This window comes from Lottia gigantea (assembly GCF_000327385.1).
Source record: "Lottia gigantea unplaced genomic scaffold LOTGIsca_43, whole genome shotgun sequence".
In the NCBI taxonomy this organism is placed as follows: domain Eukaryota; kingdom Metazoa; phylum Mollusca; class Gastropoda; family Lottiidae; genus Lottia; species Lottia gigantea.
In genome coordinates, this window is record NW_008709504.1 from 774,340 (window position 1) to 794,785 (window position 20,446).

At 32.5% G+C, this 20,446-nt stretch overlaps 2 protein-coding genes across 2 annotated transcripts; both read right to left on the reverse strand.

Annotated features, from left to right (window-relative positions):
• Positions 1-2,283: 2,283 nt before the first annotated feature.
• LOTGIDRAFT_123226 (hypothetical protein) lies at positions 2,284-2,667 on the reverse strand (the record flags this gene model as incomplete). The annotated part of the gene is made up of 1 exon (XM_009060544.1): positions 2,284-2,667. One exon carries the CDS (start codon positions 2,665-2,667, stop codon positions 2,284-2,286), a length of 384 nt encoding a protein of 127 aa, XP_009058792.1.
• A 7,223-nt stretch (positions 2,668-9,890) lies between these two features.
• On the reverse strand, positions 9,891-12,482 carry LOTGIDRAFT_123168 (hypothetical protein; the record flags this gene model as incomplete). Its single annotated transcript, XM_009060545.1, has 4 exons — positions 9,891-10,924; positions 11,452-11,685; positions 11,978-12,149; positions 12,363-12,482. The coding sequence occupies 4 exons, from the start codon at positions 12,480-12,482 to the stop codon at positions 9,891-9,893; spliced, it is 1,560 nt and encodes a 519-aa protein (XP_009058793.1).
• Positions 12,483-20,446: the final 7,964 nt, after the last annotated feature.

Genomic DNA, 20,446 nt, shown 5'->3' on the forward strand with positions numbered 1-20,446 from the left:
AGAATTAAATAAGATTTCAGAAACAAGCCTTGGTACCGAACCTAATAGTGCAGTCAGACGACAAAACTAAGCTGGTTTAACTTTCCATGCCAAGTTTTAAGCTTCCTCGAAGTAGGTGCAACTTAAGGCAGCTTAAGTTCAACCAGTTACATTCAGACAACTAAAAGAGCAGGCTTGGAGAACAGTTGATAGTTAAGGTGCCTTAACTTGTGTAGTCTAAACACACTAATAGACTAATCCCTCACCTAATCTCATTTAATAAATATCAGTTATTGTTCTGTCAGTAGCCCAACTCCAGTATTTTTTCATGTTATTGTAGGGCCCTCTTCCAACCCTTTGGTACCTTTTTGTCCATTTGAATATCAGGTGAATTATATGTTAAAAAGTGTTGACGTAAAACTTAAATACAGCAAAAGGCCAATTAATCTGTATCCCTTATCAAATAGGAATTTTACAATGTTTTACACAAGGCCATAGAAGTAACAGCTAGATACAGAGAGCTATTGTATGTTAAAAGAGGAGTTGTATTTACAAATGAGTATTGTTCACCAGTAGGTTACATAATTTATCATCTAACAACACAGTCTGTAGAATATGATACTGTTTAAACAGCCCCCACCCTACTGAACTGTCTGTGTTTGGGTCAGCCTGTACCACAGGGGCACATACTGGAAGGGGGGTATGAGAGGAGAGGAGGGGTACATAATTCTGAGAACACAAATATGCTATTGTTTTAACAACCCCCACCCTACTATCTGGGTCAGTCTGTACAGGGGCACATCTACAGGTGGTGGGTGTTCGTAAGTACCATCTGAGAGACAAACATCAGAATGTGGGGCAGGGGGGTGGAAGAGGGCTTTCTGTACCAGATGAGTAAGTAGACGAGATTGATAGGGATTAGGGAATGAGTGTTAGAGATTAGAAGGGGTTTGGGGGGAGGAGGGCAACAAGAATTTCAAAGGATGGGGATGATTAATTCCAAAAATGTCAGATTTGACGATCACTTGAATAGGTGTATTGTAGGATACTAATTACAAGCCTAACATCGGGAAACATTGGTGAATATCACAGGTGTAACGAAAGTGACCTTTTCCCTCTGAACTAAGATACCCAATACTCTAGATACCCAACAATAGGGTTGTGACAGATACTAGAGGAAAGGACATGGTCATGTTAAACAAGCAATAACACATGTTAAATTCTCAAGCCAGGTGTGATGAAATGACTCTCTCATATTTACTGAGAAATATCAACTTTTACCCAGGTAATTCTAGACGGTCCCAACCCACATGAGATGGGAAATTGTGCCATGTTTGTGCCCCATTTGTCATATGGACAGATCAATTTTATTTTGATATTCTAGTTATTGATGATGTTTGTTTAAGGCTGTGGAATATGCATAAATAAATAAACCAAGTATCAACAATCGAAACCATAAAACAAAATCCGAAATCTAAACAACATATTGGCAAAACATCAGCTAATGAACTTTTCACATGAGGAAGTATATCAATCATAAGTAAGTATATCATGAAAAGTGGTATCAGGTGTCTAGAAGAGTAAGTATACCCTGCCTGGCAAAATACATATCATTGCTGCTCAATTATAAATGAGTAAGTATTTCATAATGAAAAGTGGTATCAGGTGTCTGGTAGAGTAAGAATACCTTGTCTGGTGCATGTATTCCACAGTATATATTTTAGTCTAGATGGTTATTTGTCAGCTTGTCAGTTTGTGAGGTGTGTAAGAGTGTTTATAAAGTTGTATATAAAATATCATGTGGTATAATTCTCTTGCACTTAATATCTAAGCTTTAAAGAGATTGTTAAGAGGTTTTCTAACAAAAATTATGCTTTTAGTGTCCCCGATACACATAAAAAATATTAGAAAACCTCTTTACAATTTGAGCAATTTAAAAGGACTGGAAAGGATGCTTGGAAAATGAGATGGAATGGATTAATAGCTCGGATCAAAACGCATTGGTTGTGGCATACAATACTTGCAGGATTCAAACCCACAGCACCTAATTGACAATCCAGTAGGCTACTGATTGACTTATTCCACTAACATAAGATTAAGTACTGGATAATGGATTAGGATTACTCACAGTGGAGTAGCTAAGTTGTAGAGAGTTTGATATCTATTAGGTGATTAGATGCCCATGCTAAAAATAATTGTAATGCCACGATTATGCTTCTGAAAGTCAGCCAGGTGTTCAACTTTCAACCTCTATAACTGACAAGGATTAGGGACTGGCCTTAAATGGACTAGGCTTAAAACAGATTAATGGATAATCCCCTTACCTTTAACGACAGCATCCGTATAATCCAGATTTATCAAAGTCACTGGCACAATACTGGAGTTCAATTTCAGCTCCCCATTTCCGTTGGGGTTCAATAAGAAAATTTTGGTGTCATGTCTCCGAATTTCACTGTCACAAATATGCGGATCTCCAAAGCCCTCGATCATAATCATTTTATGGTGGGACACAGGATCTTCGAAATTAGCAACTTTTGGCACAAGGTTGGCTCTGTCTTTTAAAATCCTTTTCACCTCGACTTCGCCCTTGTACATCCCACCCCCCTTCGAGTCCAGCATCACCTCTTTGACTGTCCCGGTGATCACCACATTGGCCATTTCCTCTCGAGTTTCCAACGCTAAATCCATGTCCACACATTTGGAATTTTTTGCCGACGAAATACAAACAATTAGATAAAACAAACAAGCTAAAACCGACCGTGAATTTGATTTAACATCCATGACTTTTAAACGACACATTTCAAAAACTTTTCACTGCATCAAATCCACAAAATTGTGTCTCTTCCTGCGTCAACTCATAAAAAAATATCGCCACACCATGAAAACTGCTAAAAAATTCCTCCACTAGCTGTAGACACAACACAGGTGAGTGAACAACTCGACCGGTCAACAAAACTTGCAGACGAAATATTGTCCTTTGATGTGTCCCGAGTACTTTGACGGAAAACCACGACAATAGACGAACATGCTTCAGGTGAGATAAAGTCAGGTATGTCCGTGATATTTTACCTGATTTGTGATCAATTCTGTTCAGTCGTTTTCTGATTCGTTCTTGGTTCGTTTAATGAAGATGGACGCTGCTGTAATGAGAGAAATTCGCCAATACAGTGTTGTTACGGGCTCCACGTATCCTTACACAAATTCTCAGCTTCTGGTCGAAATAAAGATGATTAGCTTAAAGCTCTTCCTTTTGATCACTTTCTCCGTAAATTTAACAAAATGGAGTTTTACGTCTTAGACCTACTTTCTGAGCCCTCGGCAAGATTACTGAAGTTGGGCAATGGCTCGCACAGTGTGGAGGGGAGGGGGGGGGGGGGGGGATTTCTACAGGGAATTCTGGGAATAAATAAACTGCACGTGTTTTCAGGAAAGTTTCAGAACGTGACATTAAGGGAATTTTGGCGGGAAAATAAACATGGTCTGATTGAATAAAATAGAACAAATAAAAAATATCAAACTACTTGGAATAAATTATAGAACTATCTGTATTATCTGCATGACGTTTTTTCGCCAACATATTCATTATTCTAAAACCGGGGACGGCTCTAAAACCTGCTGACTGGTTTGTAAGTTTTGCATTCTACTTTCCGATTAACTCAGTCAATGCAGACCTTACAACGCTATGCAGTGTGCAATGATGAAACTTTTGCAACGACAGCGGCATTAGGGTTCTCTTCTTCAGATTTCAACTGTCGAGGGACCTTTAACATAGGCCTGGAGTCTGTAGTAAGGGGGTCCCCCCCCCCCCCCCCCTGAATAGTTATTGAAGATAATGTAGATCACTTGATGGAGTGAAACCGTAATCTGTACCTACCTGTATTTATCTCACCTGTACGATCAGGTAAAATAGTTTATAAAGCCAGTGACATAGTAATTGACGACCGTTTAGAGTAAACAGAACGTTCGAGGAGATTTGTAACATGTGAAACTAAAATCATTAGTAAATCGTTCAATTTGAGGAATATAACATTATTAACGAGCTTTCTCTTTTTCTAAAATTGTAAAATATTCAGTAAATAGCAAAATGAGCGCAGATTAGCAGCAGAATGGGCCAGAGAGGGTTTTAATCTTGCATACAGTTGTCTGCTTGCATGAAAACAATTTTAGGAATATATTTAAGTTTAACATGATTTGTTTAGTAGAAATACAAGACCTAACTGACTATACAACTCTCAAGTTAACACCTGTGTAGAAACGAAACATGAAAATCCTGTTCATATTGTCTTATGTATTGTACATGATATGAACTGGGAGACAAGCCTCGACTTTTATCAGATTCACGATCATCTTGATATTATTTAAAGAAATCAAGTATGAATTTTTTTAAATCAATACATCGTCACTGAAATCCACAGTCCTTTAAAATGTCAAAATTTTAATGACTGATATAACGACAAATAACTAGACTCAAGTTGAGATGAAAGACAGATAATAATGAATCACTGTAGTCTGTAGTATACTAAGTATACTATACAATTTCTAATTAAAGGGAGACAACAATATTTAACAACGAAAACTGTTACATTTAACTGAATGAATACATACATACAGTATAGACGGGAAATCGTGAATAATCAGGTTTAATGAACTGGAATGAAGTTGTACGTCTTACTTTTCAGTACTTAATTGGACTAATGTAATGAAAACTGGCAATGCCATGCAGTGTTCAGTGAGAGAAATTTTTCCGAGGAGCTTAATGAAATATGAGGAGAAGCGGGTAATTGATGGAACCAGTCTTGAGTTCTCAAGGGGTTTTGAGTCAGATAAATCTAACCCTTGATACCAAAGTTTCTCAGGTGAATCTAGATCTGTTCCTTACTACTCGGGCTCATTTTAAAGATAATCAATTGTCAAAAAGATAAAAAATCACAGCCAGACAATTTGGAGCTTTGATCAGACATGACTGGTAAATAAAGCTTAACAACATTCCTGGCTCCTAACCAAACGATCAAGATTTCCTCTGCCTGAGAAGTTCAAAGTTTTGTCTGCAACTTGTGTGAAGTTTGCAGAAATCACATGCATTGGATCCCCCTCTCTCTCTCTCTCTCAATCAACACCTGATCTCCTATGTCTTAAATCATATTACAAATTATACAAAAACTCAAACAAATATTGATATATATTAGTTTTTATTTCGTATTTTTATATAAATTTACAATTTCTTAATAATCATTATTTTGAAATCAGATTGTCAAAAATTATACATACACCAACAAAATATATAGATCTCAACAGTGAATATAAAGAAATTTGTATACCCTTCAGAGAAGATCAGCGAAAATGCACAAAATTCTTCGCCACACATAAGCAGTCAGTTTTGAACACAGAAAACATCACACATAAATCTTGATCTTGATCTTGATCTTTAGTTTAATCTCAATTTTTGTTTAATTTTTAATTTTGATTTGTAGTTTTTCAACCTATATTTAGCAACATTTGAACAAGAAACATTTCCACATTTTCACATGAAACACACGACAAAAAATTACGTCAAAATATTCCCAAGTTTCTTGGCTTTATTGTGTAAAATCATCTTGTTCATTGGCACAATGGATTTGAACACAAGAATATTTATGGGCACAATATTTTTATTTTTCCGAAGTATTTTCATATATTAGTAGATATAACGGGATATAAATATATGGAGTTTTGATCCCCAAGAAAATTGAGATCCAATGAAAAAAGGTTATTTTATATTTATCATTCTGACAATTTTAGTACATCTTCTAGGGATATTAATTGATCAATATTTGGTCCCATGAACACCAAGAAAATTCAGCTCCAATGAAAACGACGATTTCACTTTTATCATTCAGTCATTTTAAGTAACGAAACTTCCGAATATTTTGACACTAATTAGATATTTGAATATTCATAGAATATATTATTATTATAGATTATTTACATCTTTATACTGGAATGCCTCATTAATATTCGCATATATTTACATATAATTATCACATACATTAAACAATTAGTGGCTTTTCTTAATTACAATTAATTAGTATTTATTTAAAAATCTTAACAACTACTAAAATCATATTTCTTTCCGAAGCTTTATCTTTAACACAATTAACAATACCAAACTAATATTTTGGGAAAAAAAAGAAGATGTTTTTAGCTTAAAAATAAGTCTTCAATTGAACATTTTATGTTATTTTAAAAAATTCCAAACCTTATCTTTCATAAAAATTTAACATGTTAATTCAACAGAATCTAAAAATTTCACTTATTCTTCATCCTATTAGGAATTACTTTTAAAAATATTCTTATCAAAGTTAAAAGATAAATTCTATAAATAGGAAGACTAAAATAAACCCAAAATGGTTACGATGATTGTATGACACAAAACAAAAACACCAAAAATAAAATTTCAGCTTAAAAATTAGAAACTTAAAGCTACGAGGTATAGATTAGTTTTTGCATTGAAAATGAAAACAATAAATGATATTCGAATTACTAAAGTATTAAGCCATAGAGTGAAGGCCATTTTAATTTTGATCACACCAGGCAAATATCTGAAATATTTTAAATTAAAAGCTATCATAGATTTTATATACAATTCACAACCATAATAAATGTTTATATTTGATTCTATCATCTTTATCAGTCACTATTAACTATCATTATTCTATTATCTTTGTCAGTCACTATTCAATACAAAGTTTTTAAATTTGTACCTTGTTAATTTAGCAATGAAATACAGAAACTGATTTATGGAAACAACAATCACTGGTTATAGTTTTATGCAATGTTTTCACCTGTTTCTTTGTCTATTTTCTAATCAAAGCAGAATATGATAATATTTGAAAATTTGAGGCTAGATACAGTAACATCTCCTGAGATATATTAAACACAACACCATAACAAGACTGGATAAAGTGAGTTTGTTAAATTCTGTTAATATATTTTCTACCTCTAGATGTGGATAAAAGATTGGATTATTCTGTAGTAAAACAAAGTTATACATACATTAGAGTTGTATTAAGAGTGAAGAGGTTGCTAATAACTCTTATGTAAAGCACTGGTTGAGGTTACAAATAAAGAGATCTGGTAAATATAAACTAGGGTAGAGTTAACAGAGTTAGTATTTAGTTCTGATAATAAAAAACTCATCCAGTAATCTACAATAAAACTAATTAATAAGTAGTCTTCTATGTAAGGACAGTGTATATTGATGATGTTTTTAAAATGTTCAGGGTCTCAAGCTATACTATATCCAGTCTTGTAAAATATTAACATCGTTTTTCCCTGTCAAATCAACTGAGCATATATTTAAATAAATTGTCTATTTTTACAAAAAAAAAAACAATCATGTCTGAATTTCTTAATTTTTCAATTCTAATTTAAGAAATCTGATTGGTCAATAATAAAAGATATCATCTCAATAACCAATCAAATTTCTTAGAATTAACCAGTTCAGAAACCTACAACAAACCCTAATTTTAATTATGATATTTTTACTAAACAGACTGTGATATCATGTAACAGACAAATTAACATCTTAAAATTCACTTTCAAAAATCAAATCAGTTCACTAGACCTGTTTCTCAAAAAGATCTTGCCATCATTCACGTACAATTTTATATAAAACTTTAGAGATACAAAGCCTAGATTATGAATTAAAATTAAAGAGTTATAAAATAAAAAGATTGTTTTTAAAACTATCGGAAAGTAAAAATAGAAAAAGATAACATAAATAAAACGACCAGATACTTTCAAAGAGGGTGTTCATATGACAATACAGAAAAAGACGTTAAAATGTTTTTGGTTCATTGGTATCTTTAAGAAAAAAGGCAACTGGCGTTCTAGAAACTAACGACTTGAGAATTACTAATAATTCAGCAATAGTCAGAAAATATTAGGATTGTGTGATAAGGGTTAAGGGTGTATGATATGGAAACAAATTGAGAAATGAAAGTTCTAGTTTAAAGTCTCTATTCAGTGTTAAAATTTAGTATCCAAATTTAAGTTTATTTAAACTTTTTAAAACCAAAAATGACAGATAAAGTGAAAATTGATTTCAAATTTGATATCATACTCAATCCAAATTGAAACGTCTTCAATATTGGGTATGTTTTTAAATCATAATTCTCTTCTAACTTTTGGAAATAAATGACTGATTACATCATAAATTGGTAAGAACATTTTTACAATGAGTTATTTCCCTTTAATAACTATTACAAGCTTTCAGTTCAAAATCTTTGAAGAATTTTTTCCAAATGTCAAAAGGAAAAGCTTTTCTTTTGATAAAATGGCTACTATGTGTAAATTCTATTATATTGTAATCTTGCATAAAAAATAAATTCTTTGATTTCGTTGTAAGAAAAACCTCATAGCGTGTAAGACTGTGAACATTTTGAAAGTTCAATGAAAACGGAATTCTTTTCATCAGTCACTAGGGAAATTTAATTTGTTACAATGAATGTTAAATACCATTTAAACAGTTTGAACTAATCTTATGTACGAAACAAAAAGATTTCCTACATTTTCTAAATAATTTACAATCTTTTACTATCTAAAAATTTATACTTTGTTCTTAAAACCTGATGATAGTTTAGTCATGCCAATGTCTAATTCATCACTAAACTATGAACTTTGAACCATTGAACTATTGAACAATGAACCTTGAACCCTTGAATCCTTGAACTGTTGAACTATTGAACTATTGAACTTTTACATTACCTGAATAATTTACAAGTTCGTTAGATATGATCTTTCAGATTGAATTAAACTACAATAAAAAATGTCGAGAACTGTTTCTAGAACACCTCATACCCCTCTCCTCTTGCCATGCGTGGTCAATATCGAGAAATTAGCTTGTCTGACACTATCGAAAGTTCGTCACTGTCTTCTTATTGTAATGTGAACACACTCTTTAAAATACAAAAATTTTGATATAAAACGAAAAGAAATTTGTAAAATATTCTAAAATCTGACAATGGTCATGATAAAGATGATAATTCAGGCAACAATTCATAAAATAATCTTTAAGTTAAAAATTCAGAAGCGTTTTCCTTGAAAAAGGTAAACTGTCTTCATTACATTGCTACTTTTGATGACAGACTTTTGAATGAAACGTTGCCCAGAAATGCTTTAAGATTTTGGGTCAATCCTTTTTTTAAATGAACACAAGATATGAACTAGGGTATGTTTGATTGATCACTCCATACATGTTCCAGGCACAGGACAATCCAAAATCTTATAAATTTAGAGAGAAAGAGCAAATTGTCAGAAACTTACTGAATTCTGATTGATTCTTTCGTAAAAATATTGTCCAATCAGCTTTAGTTTTGACAATTCTGACAGAATAATGAATCTTTATGATTTCTTGGTTCCTAGAGCATGTTCAGGAGAGACCAATCAAACACATCTTATGACTCTAGCTGTTTTTATTCCTAGTTGTTTTTGTCGCACGATTCGATTAGCTATTTTGTGAATGTGTGAGCCAGGACGTTTAGGCTAATGGGTGCATTTGTGAGACAGTTTACCTAAGCTGATTAGGCTAATCGACCTAACTGTTCCAGTAGGTGGTTAGGCGATTCGATTAGGTGTGACGTCATTGGTCATTTATGCTATTGGCTAATTATATCAATGTTGTCTATATAAACATAGATGTCATTGGCTAATATTAATAGATAACCTTCTTTTGTTGACAGTACAGTCAGCTACATTGCCTAATCGCTGGTATCACATTTGTGGGCCACTGCAAATCGTACCTAATCATACTAGCAAATCGAAACCTAATTGAATCGGGGGACAAAAACGACTCTTTATTATGATAAGCACTCATAGAACCTGTTCAGGAAAGATCAATCAAACACACCTAATGAAAGTAGTTTTTGTTATTTTTAGTTGTGTTTAGCACGTTTTCCTTTCATGTAATCCATCCACCTTTGAGCCGTCACTTTGAATATTTCTGAATCGTCCATGACACTTAACTGTAAGAGCTGATTAATATGAGTCGTGTGATAGTCCCACCGTGCCCGATTCGGGGCAATCCCCAGTGTGATATGTCGCAAATCATAAAATGTTCCTGAACCATTGTCAAACATTAACAACATGTGTTTTAAACTTTCGATGCCCTTGTTGTACAGACGTTCAGCCATCTTTGATTCTTCTCCTGATGTCACTTCCTTTAAGTCATAAAGTCCAAATAAGGAATAAATAAAACCATTTAACACAAAACTACTAGGAGTGGTTGGATATTCTTCATACCAATCATAACGGTCTGCGTATTTCGCTAACACACCACCTTGCATGCTGGGAATTTCAAATAGTTTCATAGCGTCCACTGCCGCCTGTATATATTTGGTATTATGGGAACGAAGATATGCGCGCACTAATAACGACATAGCTTGACCTTGTGCCATAGCCGAATACCACCCCGGCTCAAGTTCTAGTACTTTTGGAATCAATTTTCGTTGTACCGATATCGGCCAACCCCCGCGATCGTTTTGATGCAGCACTAACCAGTTGGCTGCGTTGTAAAAATGGTCCAGATGGGCCGTTGTGGACAATGTTAGATTATCCAGCCACCCGTGTCCTCTCACAATAACTACCTTGATTCGCGACACTTTTAATTTCATCTTCGTCCGTTTTGATTTGTTATATTTTAAGGCAAGACCCTTGTCGAAGTCTATCGCAATATCGCGTGTGATATGCATCCATTGGCCTCTTCGATCACCGAGGCCGTAATAAATATCATGACCGTCTAAAAATATTAATCGCGAACTTAAAACATAATGTATATAAAACAACTGAAGACCTGGTGTATCTATGGTAACTGTAATACTGCCGTCAGTAGCGAACTTGATGTCAGCGGAAAGAACAAAATCCTCTTTTTCGTCCACTGGAAGTGATATGCCTGGATTTTTTAAAGAGTCTGAAATAATAAAGGTTTAATACAATGATATCAGCCATCAGCCTAGAAAATTGTTGTTTTAACACAGATATATTTAAAACTATTTCAATAGAGGCTATGAACGTTGGATCCAAAACTATGATATAATAGACCTTCTCTCAAGGGGAAATTGAGATGAAATTACACAGGTCTTTGAAAAATGTCCAGCTGACAATAAAATAAATAAAGAGCCCTGAGTTACTGTGATATAAATACATTAGGCAAGATGTCAAATTGAATGACAGTGCCAGATAAAATTAGCAATATTTCAACATTTTAAACTTGTTAAACCTAACAGAGTAAAAAATTCATTAATTGAGGACAGTACAGTGTGGCTCTGTTCTCTGTCCTGTCCTGTCCTGTCTTGATCTAATAAGATTGCGTTGTTAAACAAATTTCTTGTTTATTGAAACATGGAATATCAGACATAATAAGAGTTACGTCCCTTCTGATTTAAACACGTGTGGTGCCCTTTTACCAAAAAATACCCCCAAAACAATGAAACAAACCTGATGTAGTAAATTCTACAAGCGTCGTTGATAAATCAGGGTCCTTTCTTAGTTCAATCTGAGATCTTTTATCAGGGAGAATCCAACTCTCTAATTCATCCTCACCATCCTCTAGGGTGACTACCTCGGCTTCGGGCTGGGTCAGGTATTTACTCAGATGACTTAAACCAAACTGAGAAATCTGGATAGGGTAATAATGACCATTTTGGGTCCACTGGGTTGATAGGGGAACTCCTGTAATAGTGATGATACAATTATAGTCAAGGTAAATTTTTTTAGAAATGATCGCATATTTACCTGAATATTTACTCTACCAGCAGATACAACTCTGTATAATAAGATCAAGATAAAGTCTATTGGGTTCGGTTTTGAAGCCTGTGAAATGATAATCGAGACTAGTAAGACAAGTCTACTAAATGGAATTCAGAGTTAGACACAACCAACCAGTCTCACAGATTTGATACAAATTTTCAAACAGTCTTCTTGTACCAGCGAATTAAAAAATATCATAGAAACCAAACTTTACCTTCCATAGCACTAATACATCGAACCCTGTCTCTTTCTTCCACATTATAATATTCAAATGACATAAAAACACCTGCCGGGGAGTATTTTTCACGCGGTCGATGTACTGTAGAATAACTGTGTTCCCATTCTAATCTTTCGTACCCATCTTCAGTTGATAATTTACCATAAATCTACAAAAAATTAACAGAAATTTTAGAGATTTTCAATAGTCAACCCATTTTCTGTTATTTTCCATTCAAAATATACCATAAATATAAACAAATATACGCAGTGTCGTTTCAACTTTTACTCAATTCTGTTTCTTAAGGTGGCGCCCCCTAATCTGTAATGAAGGTTAAACATTACAAAACAACCGACAGTAACCATAGAAATCAAAAAAATACCTCAAAATATTTTTGAATAAAACCAAAGAAAGGAATGAAGACTTCATTTCCGTCACGTCGACATTTAATACTATATTCTCCGTTAATAACACAATCTAATTCATGATATTTTATAGGCATCTGGTCTTTCTGCTGGAATTTCAGAGAATTGGTTCCCCGATTTCGGAACCGAGCCTCATAGTTTTCATCTGGATCCTGACTCAAATCGATACTATGCCTGAAAAATAAACAAAATTTGAAATTTCTGGGGGTTATAGAAGATACTCTCTGCACTGTGTGCATGTACCATTTATCTCCATCTGATTGGGCTAATGAAGACGAACAAGGCCATGCAGTGTGCAATGATGGAAATTTGAAATTAAATAATGTTTCATGATCTACACTTCTACATCTGATTTGGCTAATGAAGACAGACAATGTCATGCAGTGTGCAATTTCATTGAAGATGTGACAAGTCTTAAACTATACAATTAAAATGTAAAAACCCTAATTCTGAAACTGGCCAGAAGCAAAGTCTATTAACGCCAATAGACATCTTAGAGACAGCTGAAAATCTTTTAAAGGTCAAGAAATCCAAGTTAGCATCTCAAATGAACGAAAAAGTCAAAATCAAACAGACAATTCCAAAGACCATGGTGACCTGATAACCATGACTAAAACTCCCACATCCAGACGTAAAATAATTGTCTTAATATTTGTTTTACGTTCTTCAATTGAACAGAATAATTACCATGGTGATCAGAATTGTGTCTATATCATTAAATGGCCGTCGTTTGTAATTTTGCTCTTGATAATGGACAAACCCTTTCAGACGCCTCGTTTACTTTTTATAATATTAGTTTGTCGTCATTTTGTTGACGATTATTTAATCAGTCTAGTACAGTAATGGTGTTCGATCGGTAGGTGAGAAATGTCAAAATGTCCCAAGATAATTTTAATGTCAGTTTCGTCTCTGGACAAGTAATTTCCGTCTGGACAAGACCACAAACTAAAATTCTAACGGTCTGCCTCGAAATCAAGATAAAACTGTTGCACAGAATTGTCATTCTTTCTCTTTAATTCACATATCTTCATTAAAAGATATTGAATTAAGTGATTTCCACACTAAACAAGGGCAATAACTGTGTATAATATATCTATTATAGCAATGCTACTAAATATCAAACAAGGGCAATAACTCTGTACTTACCTACTGACAGAAGTTTGATTACACTGGCTCCAGAAACAGAATGTTAAAAGGACACAGGCTATGGCAGCGAATAAACCTAAATTTAAAAATCTTCTAACCCTCATCTTCACTTAATATCACAACCATTACTGCCATCTGGAGAGAAAAAAAAAACAGGGTCAGTTCCCTTTGTTTACAAACTCTACAAAACCTTTTTCGTAAACTAATTCTGTAAAATTCTGTTAAATTCAATTCTTTATTTCAATCAAAACTGAAACAAAAATATTGGTATTTATCTAAACTAAAATCTACTACAATTGTTTTGGTAAAAAAAAGTGTTGGATATCCAGAATAAAACAAAAAAATATTTTTCCAAAATTATCACTTTCATGACGCCTTCATTTATATACTGTTTTAAGTTAATTGCTTTTAATTTAGTAAACAACCATCAAAATAAATAAACGGTTTATTGGTGGTCTTTTTTCAAACAAGGAATAAAATTCTGTTAATTCGTTTAATGATGTTACATTAATAATTAATATTTATTGATGATATCACACTGTTTCTACAACTTCCGTGATGATAAGATAAACACACGTCAATTTCTATTTTATACGATAAATTAATCACCATTATAAAAATTATTATTTTAATATGGTGGCACCATCAAATATTCAATACATATTCTGAATTTAATATATTTAATTTGAACAATAACCTGAAATATTCATGTATTGTCTGAATTTAATGTATTTAATTTTAATACAGCAACATGAAATATTCAAGAAATATTCTGATAAATTCAAGATGGAATCATAGTGAATTATTTATTAGCAGACTTGATTTGATCTTATTCAATAAATTCACTTGTTTTGCTTCAACATTCATATTGGAAAATAGAACTGCATTTATCCTGATGGGGCTTTTGTATTTGTAGTAGGAAATTGAAAAAGAGCAGGCAAGTGCTGCTGTCCTAGCATAATTTCCTACTTTGCAATCTGCTTGGCGTTGTCTGTCTCCATAAGTCCACATGGTGCAGAAAAGAAATTACATTCCATTCATTTCATTTCCCCTAAGCCCTTCCCCCCCACCTCCACTCTCAAACTATCAACCTAAATCTACATCAAAATAATCATTGATTGAATAAACAATGAAATAAAAGAGAGTAAAAGGCTGGGTATTTTCTCTTCAAACAAACAACTAAACTGGTATGAATAATAGATGGAATAGACACAGATACAGTGAGACTATCATAATGGATAGCCACTAATTAGAGCTGTAGGTATAGTCTTACACTACCAGATATAAAGTGCTAAGTATTGTCATTAGATCTAAATGAAGAGAGTCGTGGTAGCTCAGTGAGTTAGACAGGTGCTTGCTAACCAGAAGGTCCATGGTTCAATCCCAGCATAGGTCGAAATAATACCTTCATATTTTTCAACCTGGTTTCTCAGTGATGCATTGAAAAAGCGTCTAGTTGTTTGGATAGGACAATAAACTGAGGCCCTGTGTGCTGCACAAGATCCATTGACAGTTGGAAATCTAAACAGAGCAGGCTAATGCCGCTGTCCTGGCAAAATTTCCATCATTGCACATTGCATAGTGTTACCGTCTTCATTAGCCAAGAAAGTGCATAAAGCTTGTACAGTGAGACTATCATAATGGATAGCCACTAATTAGAGTGATAGGTATAGTCTTACACTACCAGATACAAAGTGGCACATTTTACAACATTAAAGAATAAGTCATCAATATCTCTTAATTCAAAAAAAGTTTTTTCTTAGTGATTAATTTTTTTGAGAAAAAACAAAAATACTGAAAATTTTTTGTACACTATTTACTAGTGACTATTATATTAGTAACAGAAAATAAATCGAATATAGAAATAAGTGAATTCATAGAAAATAAACACAAAAAAACAATTGAAAGAGTAGAATGGTACACAATTTATAAAAAAAAATAGAATGAAAATATTGGAAACTCATGCAGAAATTGCAGAAATAACACAAAATAGTAAAAAAACATATAATAAAAATAATGGAAAATACACAAAAAAATGTTAATAAAAGAGAAAAACACATAATGATAAAGAGAAAGAGTTGATTATAAATATTACTCAGTCAATATAAATATAATGATCAAAGGGAGATAATTAAACAAGAGATTCTAGTCGATGTTCGGTGAAAATGAATAACTATGTAAAACTTGGTGAAATCATTCAGATTGATTAATACATTTTATCACAATGTTCATTCTCTTTAACATGTCCCAGATCACTACAAATTTCTACCGTGTTTTACTTTGGCAACTCATCTAGTTTACTTGTAGAAGTATTGGATTTAGAATAAATCATTCATTTAGTGATCATTTAATAAATTTATAGCAGCTCAATGTCTCTTGAAAATATCCAAAACCAAATTCTCATATTTCTATTGTGTTTGATTTTAGAAGATGAACCTAATATTAGGGACACCCTGCTTCACAGACAAACACTCAAAATATACTTTTATTACAGGAAACACCCCTCTTACATGAAAAAGAAAGAGAAATGCTGCAAGCCATTTTAAACTTTCAATTCAGACATGATTGGTAAACAGTCAAAACAACATGCCTGATACTGAGCAATAACAGTATCATTCAAAGAGATATAAATCTATTTATATGTTAAAACCCAACTCATTGTAAGACATTTCAGAGATCTAGTCAGACATGGCTGGTAAAAATGTCAAAACAACATCCCTGATGAATAGTAATAACTGAATCATTCCGTGTGATATAAATCTGTATCAATCAGAGATAACATTTTCATCTAGTCAAGTATCTGTTAAAATCGTTAAAATTAGATTAAAAATACATTTCTTAATATAAATTATAACTTTATTATCACTCAATAAAAAACTGAGGATATTAGCAGAATATCAGCCCAGGCGAAAACTGAATGATTTGTATCTTAGATTAAACATTTTAACTGCGAGCCTGAAATCTCTGTAAATAATCGTAAATATGACTTATGCGGCAATGTGTAACTTTTCAACCAATTAAATTCTAGGAGAAGATTTTGTGCTGACAAATTAATGGAGAAAGATGAACTTCGTGACTGGAATTAAAGATGAAAATGTCTGCTGAATCAATCAAATTTCTCTCTCTCTCACTCTCCTCATTTTTACAAAAATATTTTCTCAGATTCTGGTTTTTTTTTTATTTTAATATTTTGCCCAGATTATGAGATTGAACTTTTAAAAATGATTGATGGGGATAATAAAGACTGATATTTACACTTCATTTATCTTAAATTTTAACTTCTAAAAAACATTCCTGACACTGGACCCCAGACAGGACACAATACTTCATCTGTAAACACAGTCCAAACAGTGGCGTGTTTCGGACTGAGTAGGGGCACAGAATTATCAGAGGGGGTAGGGGGAGCTAACAGCACCACATTATACAAAATCAATGATAAGAAGTTTTAAAGTTGGAGAGCTAAAGCCAGACTAGCCTCATTTCATGGGTGTTAGGGGGTGGGGGGCAGAGGGAATGGCTCACCCACGGGACACCACTACCCTTCAGAAATCTGTCAGACAGTCATATCAGGAACCAAACCGCCAGCCAGCCTCATTTCCTGGCAATCCTAGCCCTCTAGATGAACACCAGTGAACATGTAACACCTGTGTATTTGTGACACGAAGAATAATATCTGTCTAACTATGACAATACATGTGACACCTGACAGGAAACTGACTGTCAACACCAACATGTCACAGACACAAACATACATGTTTTATATTCCATGTTATTATAATAAACTTATAAAATATTAGACCTGTATTTGACGTGTATTAGGCCAGTATTTGATGTATATTAGACCAGTATTTGATGTGTATTAGACCAGTATTTGATGTGTATCAGACCAGTATTTGATGTGTATAAGACCAGTATTTGATATGTATTAGACCAGTATTTGATGTGTATTAGACCAGTATTTGATGTGTATTAGACGTGTATTACCAGTATTTGACGTGTATTAGACCAGTATTTGATGTGTATTAGACCAGTATTTGATGTGTATTAGACCTGTATTTGATATGTATTAGACCTGTGTTTGATACGTATTAGACCTGTATTTGATACGTATGAGACCTGTATTTGATGTGTATTAGACCAGTATTTGATGTGTATTAGACCAGTATTTGATACGTATTAGACCAGTATTTGATGTGTATTAGACCTGTTTTCGACCTGTATTAGACCTTTATTAGACCAGTATTTGACGTGTATTAGACCTGTATTTGATGTGTATTAGATCAGTATTTGATGTGTATAAGACCTGTATTAGACCTGTATTTGACTTGTATTAGACCAGTATTTGATGTGTATTAAACCTGTATTTGACGTGTATTAGACCTGTATTTGACATGTATTAGACCAGTATTTGATGTGTATTTGATCAGTATTAAATCAGTATTTGACCAGTATTAAACCTGTATTTGATACGTATCATATACCATGTTATTTTAAGATCAGTGATATATTTTGACAGGTGGTTTTTATGTTCTCAAATATGAATGGAGTTATACCCTGCTTTACTCAAAAATATAGAAACACAACTCGGATGGTATTAACGAACCAAACAATAAATATTGAAATTCATGTTAAAAATTGTCCCTCCAAGTTTGAATCAAATTTTTTTTTTTTTACAGTATGAGTTCAAGTATAACTTCAATAATAACTGATCTTTCATTTTTATAAAATTTGATTGATCATGGTACAGCAGAAAATATAAAACTTTAACTTCTGACCAGACTTCAACAAATCATGAAGAATATTTTTAATATATTGGTTTGTTAAATATTGGTGATGTAATACTGTCTATAAACTTGACAGAAAAATAATATCAAACTTTTTAATTCAGGTAAAATTAGAGATTTATATCAAAAATCCTAAAAAACAAATTGTGTGCGGAATTTTTAATTTGAATTTCAAGTAGATTTCTGTCATTTTGTAGTAAAGAGTGTTAAAATAAACAAATTTAAGTTTCGTGAACCTTGACTTAAAGAAAGACCAACTTTCAAGAAAGAAAATCAAATTGCAATGAGGGATATTTTGCCTGGAATGAGGCAATAAACAACTATTTTCAACTGTCGAGGGATCTTTAAGGTGCACAGCCTGTAGCACACACAAAGTCCTGGTTTATTGTGTCATCCGAATGATAAAGTTGAGTAAACAACAAGTAATAAAATTGTGAAACTGAAATATATAACCTGATACTCTATATAATATGATATTTATAATAATATTCAGAGGGCACCTGTTAATATCAGTATTTAAATATATATTATATAAATAACTAAACATCAACTTTATAAAGTTCAACATTTACATCATGATATATACTAATATAATACAATACAATATTCAATTTGTTTGTTTATCATAATAACATGTAGACTAAAAACTTGTTAATAAATAATCTTATTTTAATATAATTTCATCATAATACTCAACTTTTATACAATGATACAAGTATTTCAAAATAAACCAACTAATTCAGCATAAACTACCATTGGCGGAGCCAGGTTTACATCTGAGGAGGGGCAAAATATCTGAGATTGCCCGAATTTCTAACCTAGTTATGAGATTTTTGCCTTTAAAGTTGCTTTTGGGACTGCGAGTGGGTCCGGCTGCCCCCTCTCTTCACCTATAAATTCATACTTTAATTCAATGTTTCCTCTATTTATCACCTATATCTATGTAAAAGTTGAAATATATTTTCCCTATTTGTGAAGTTCTATATATATGATACAATATATATTACAGTGACTGATATATGCCTGTATTGTGCACAGTTTTTTATTAGAAGAAGGGTATTTCAATATATATCTGTAGTTTGTATTACGGTACTTAAAGTCTCTCACTGTGTTATTTTCAGCATTATTTATGAAAGATTTAAATATATTTTCTAGTTTTAATCAGAAGATATTTATTACTGTTATACCCTTAACAAAGTTATCAGAATTGACTGGTAAATATACTCAAATCAAGAACCCTAATGTTTAAAAAATACACCAAGTAAATCAGCACATAGTTATGTATCTTTAAATATCTCCCAAATTTATTCAGGTATATTCATAAAAGAATTCAATCTATTTTCTATTTTTAAAATTTATATTTGAACATAAGATATACACTACAGGTATAAACAATCAGAAATAACTGGTAAATACACCCATATCAAGAACCATGATAATAAAACTGTATAATAATATTACTTGACTTACCTGTTAATATCAGTTTGTATTTTATTTTTTATTTCAAAGATACATCTTTCTTTATACAAATCTAGTTCTGTAATATAAAAAAATATAAAATTACTATAAGATTGGGTATTCAGAAAATTTCAACAAACATATTTTACATGAGATTCAGGTATAATGAAGATCAGAGATTCAGGTACAATGAAGATCAGAGATTCAGGTATAATGAAGATCAGAGCTTCAGGTATAATGAAGATCAGAGATTCAGGTATAATGAAGATCAGAGATTCAGGTATAATGAAGATCAGAGATTTGGGTATAATGAAGATCAGAGATTCAGGTATAATAAATATAAGAGATTCAGGTATTTTTAATTTTATATTCTATAAACTAAATACAATATACTCCAGGTTATTGTAAATTTATCTAAGATCTTATCAACTTTTCAACTTTAACCAACTTTCTGAAATAAAACATTGGTCTAGTCTAGTCTCTTTAAGTTCTGCCTGATTCTCAACTAATCCCAGGTTCAATATTCCAATTTAAAAAATCATAGCAGACACAGACAGAATAATCTCCCCTTGATTTCTAAAATCAACGAACAATTCCATCCAATCAACAATCAGAATATATTTTATTATCTCCCAGTTTTAACAATGACGTAG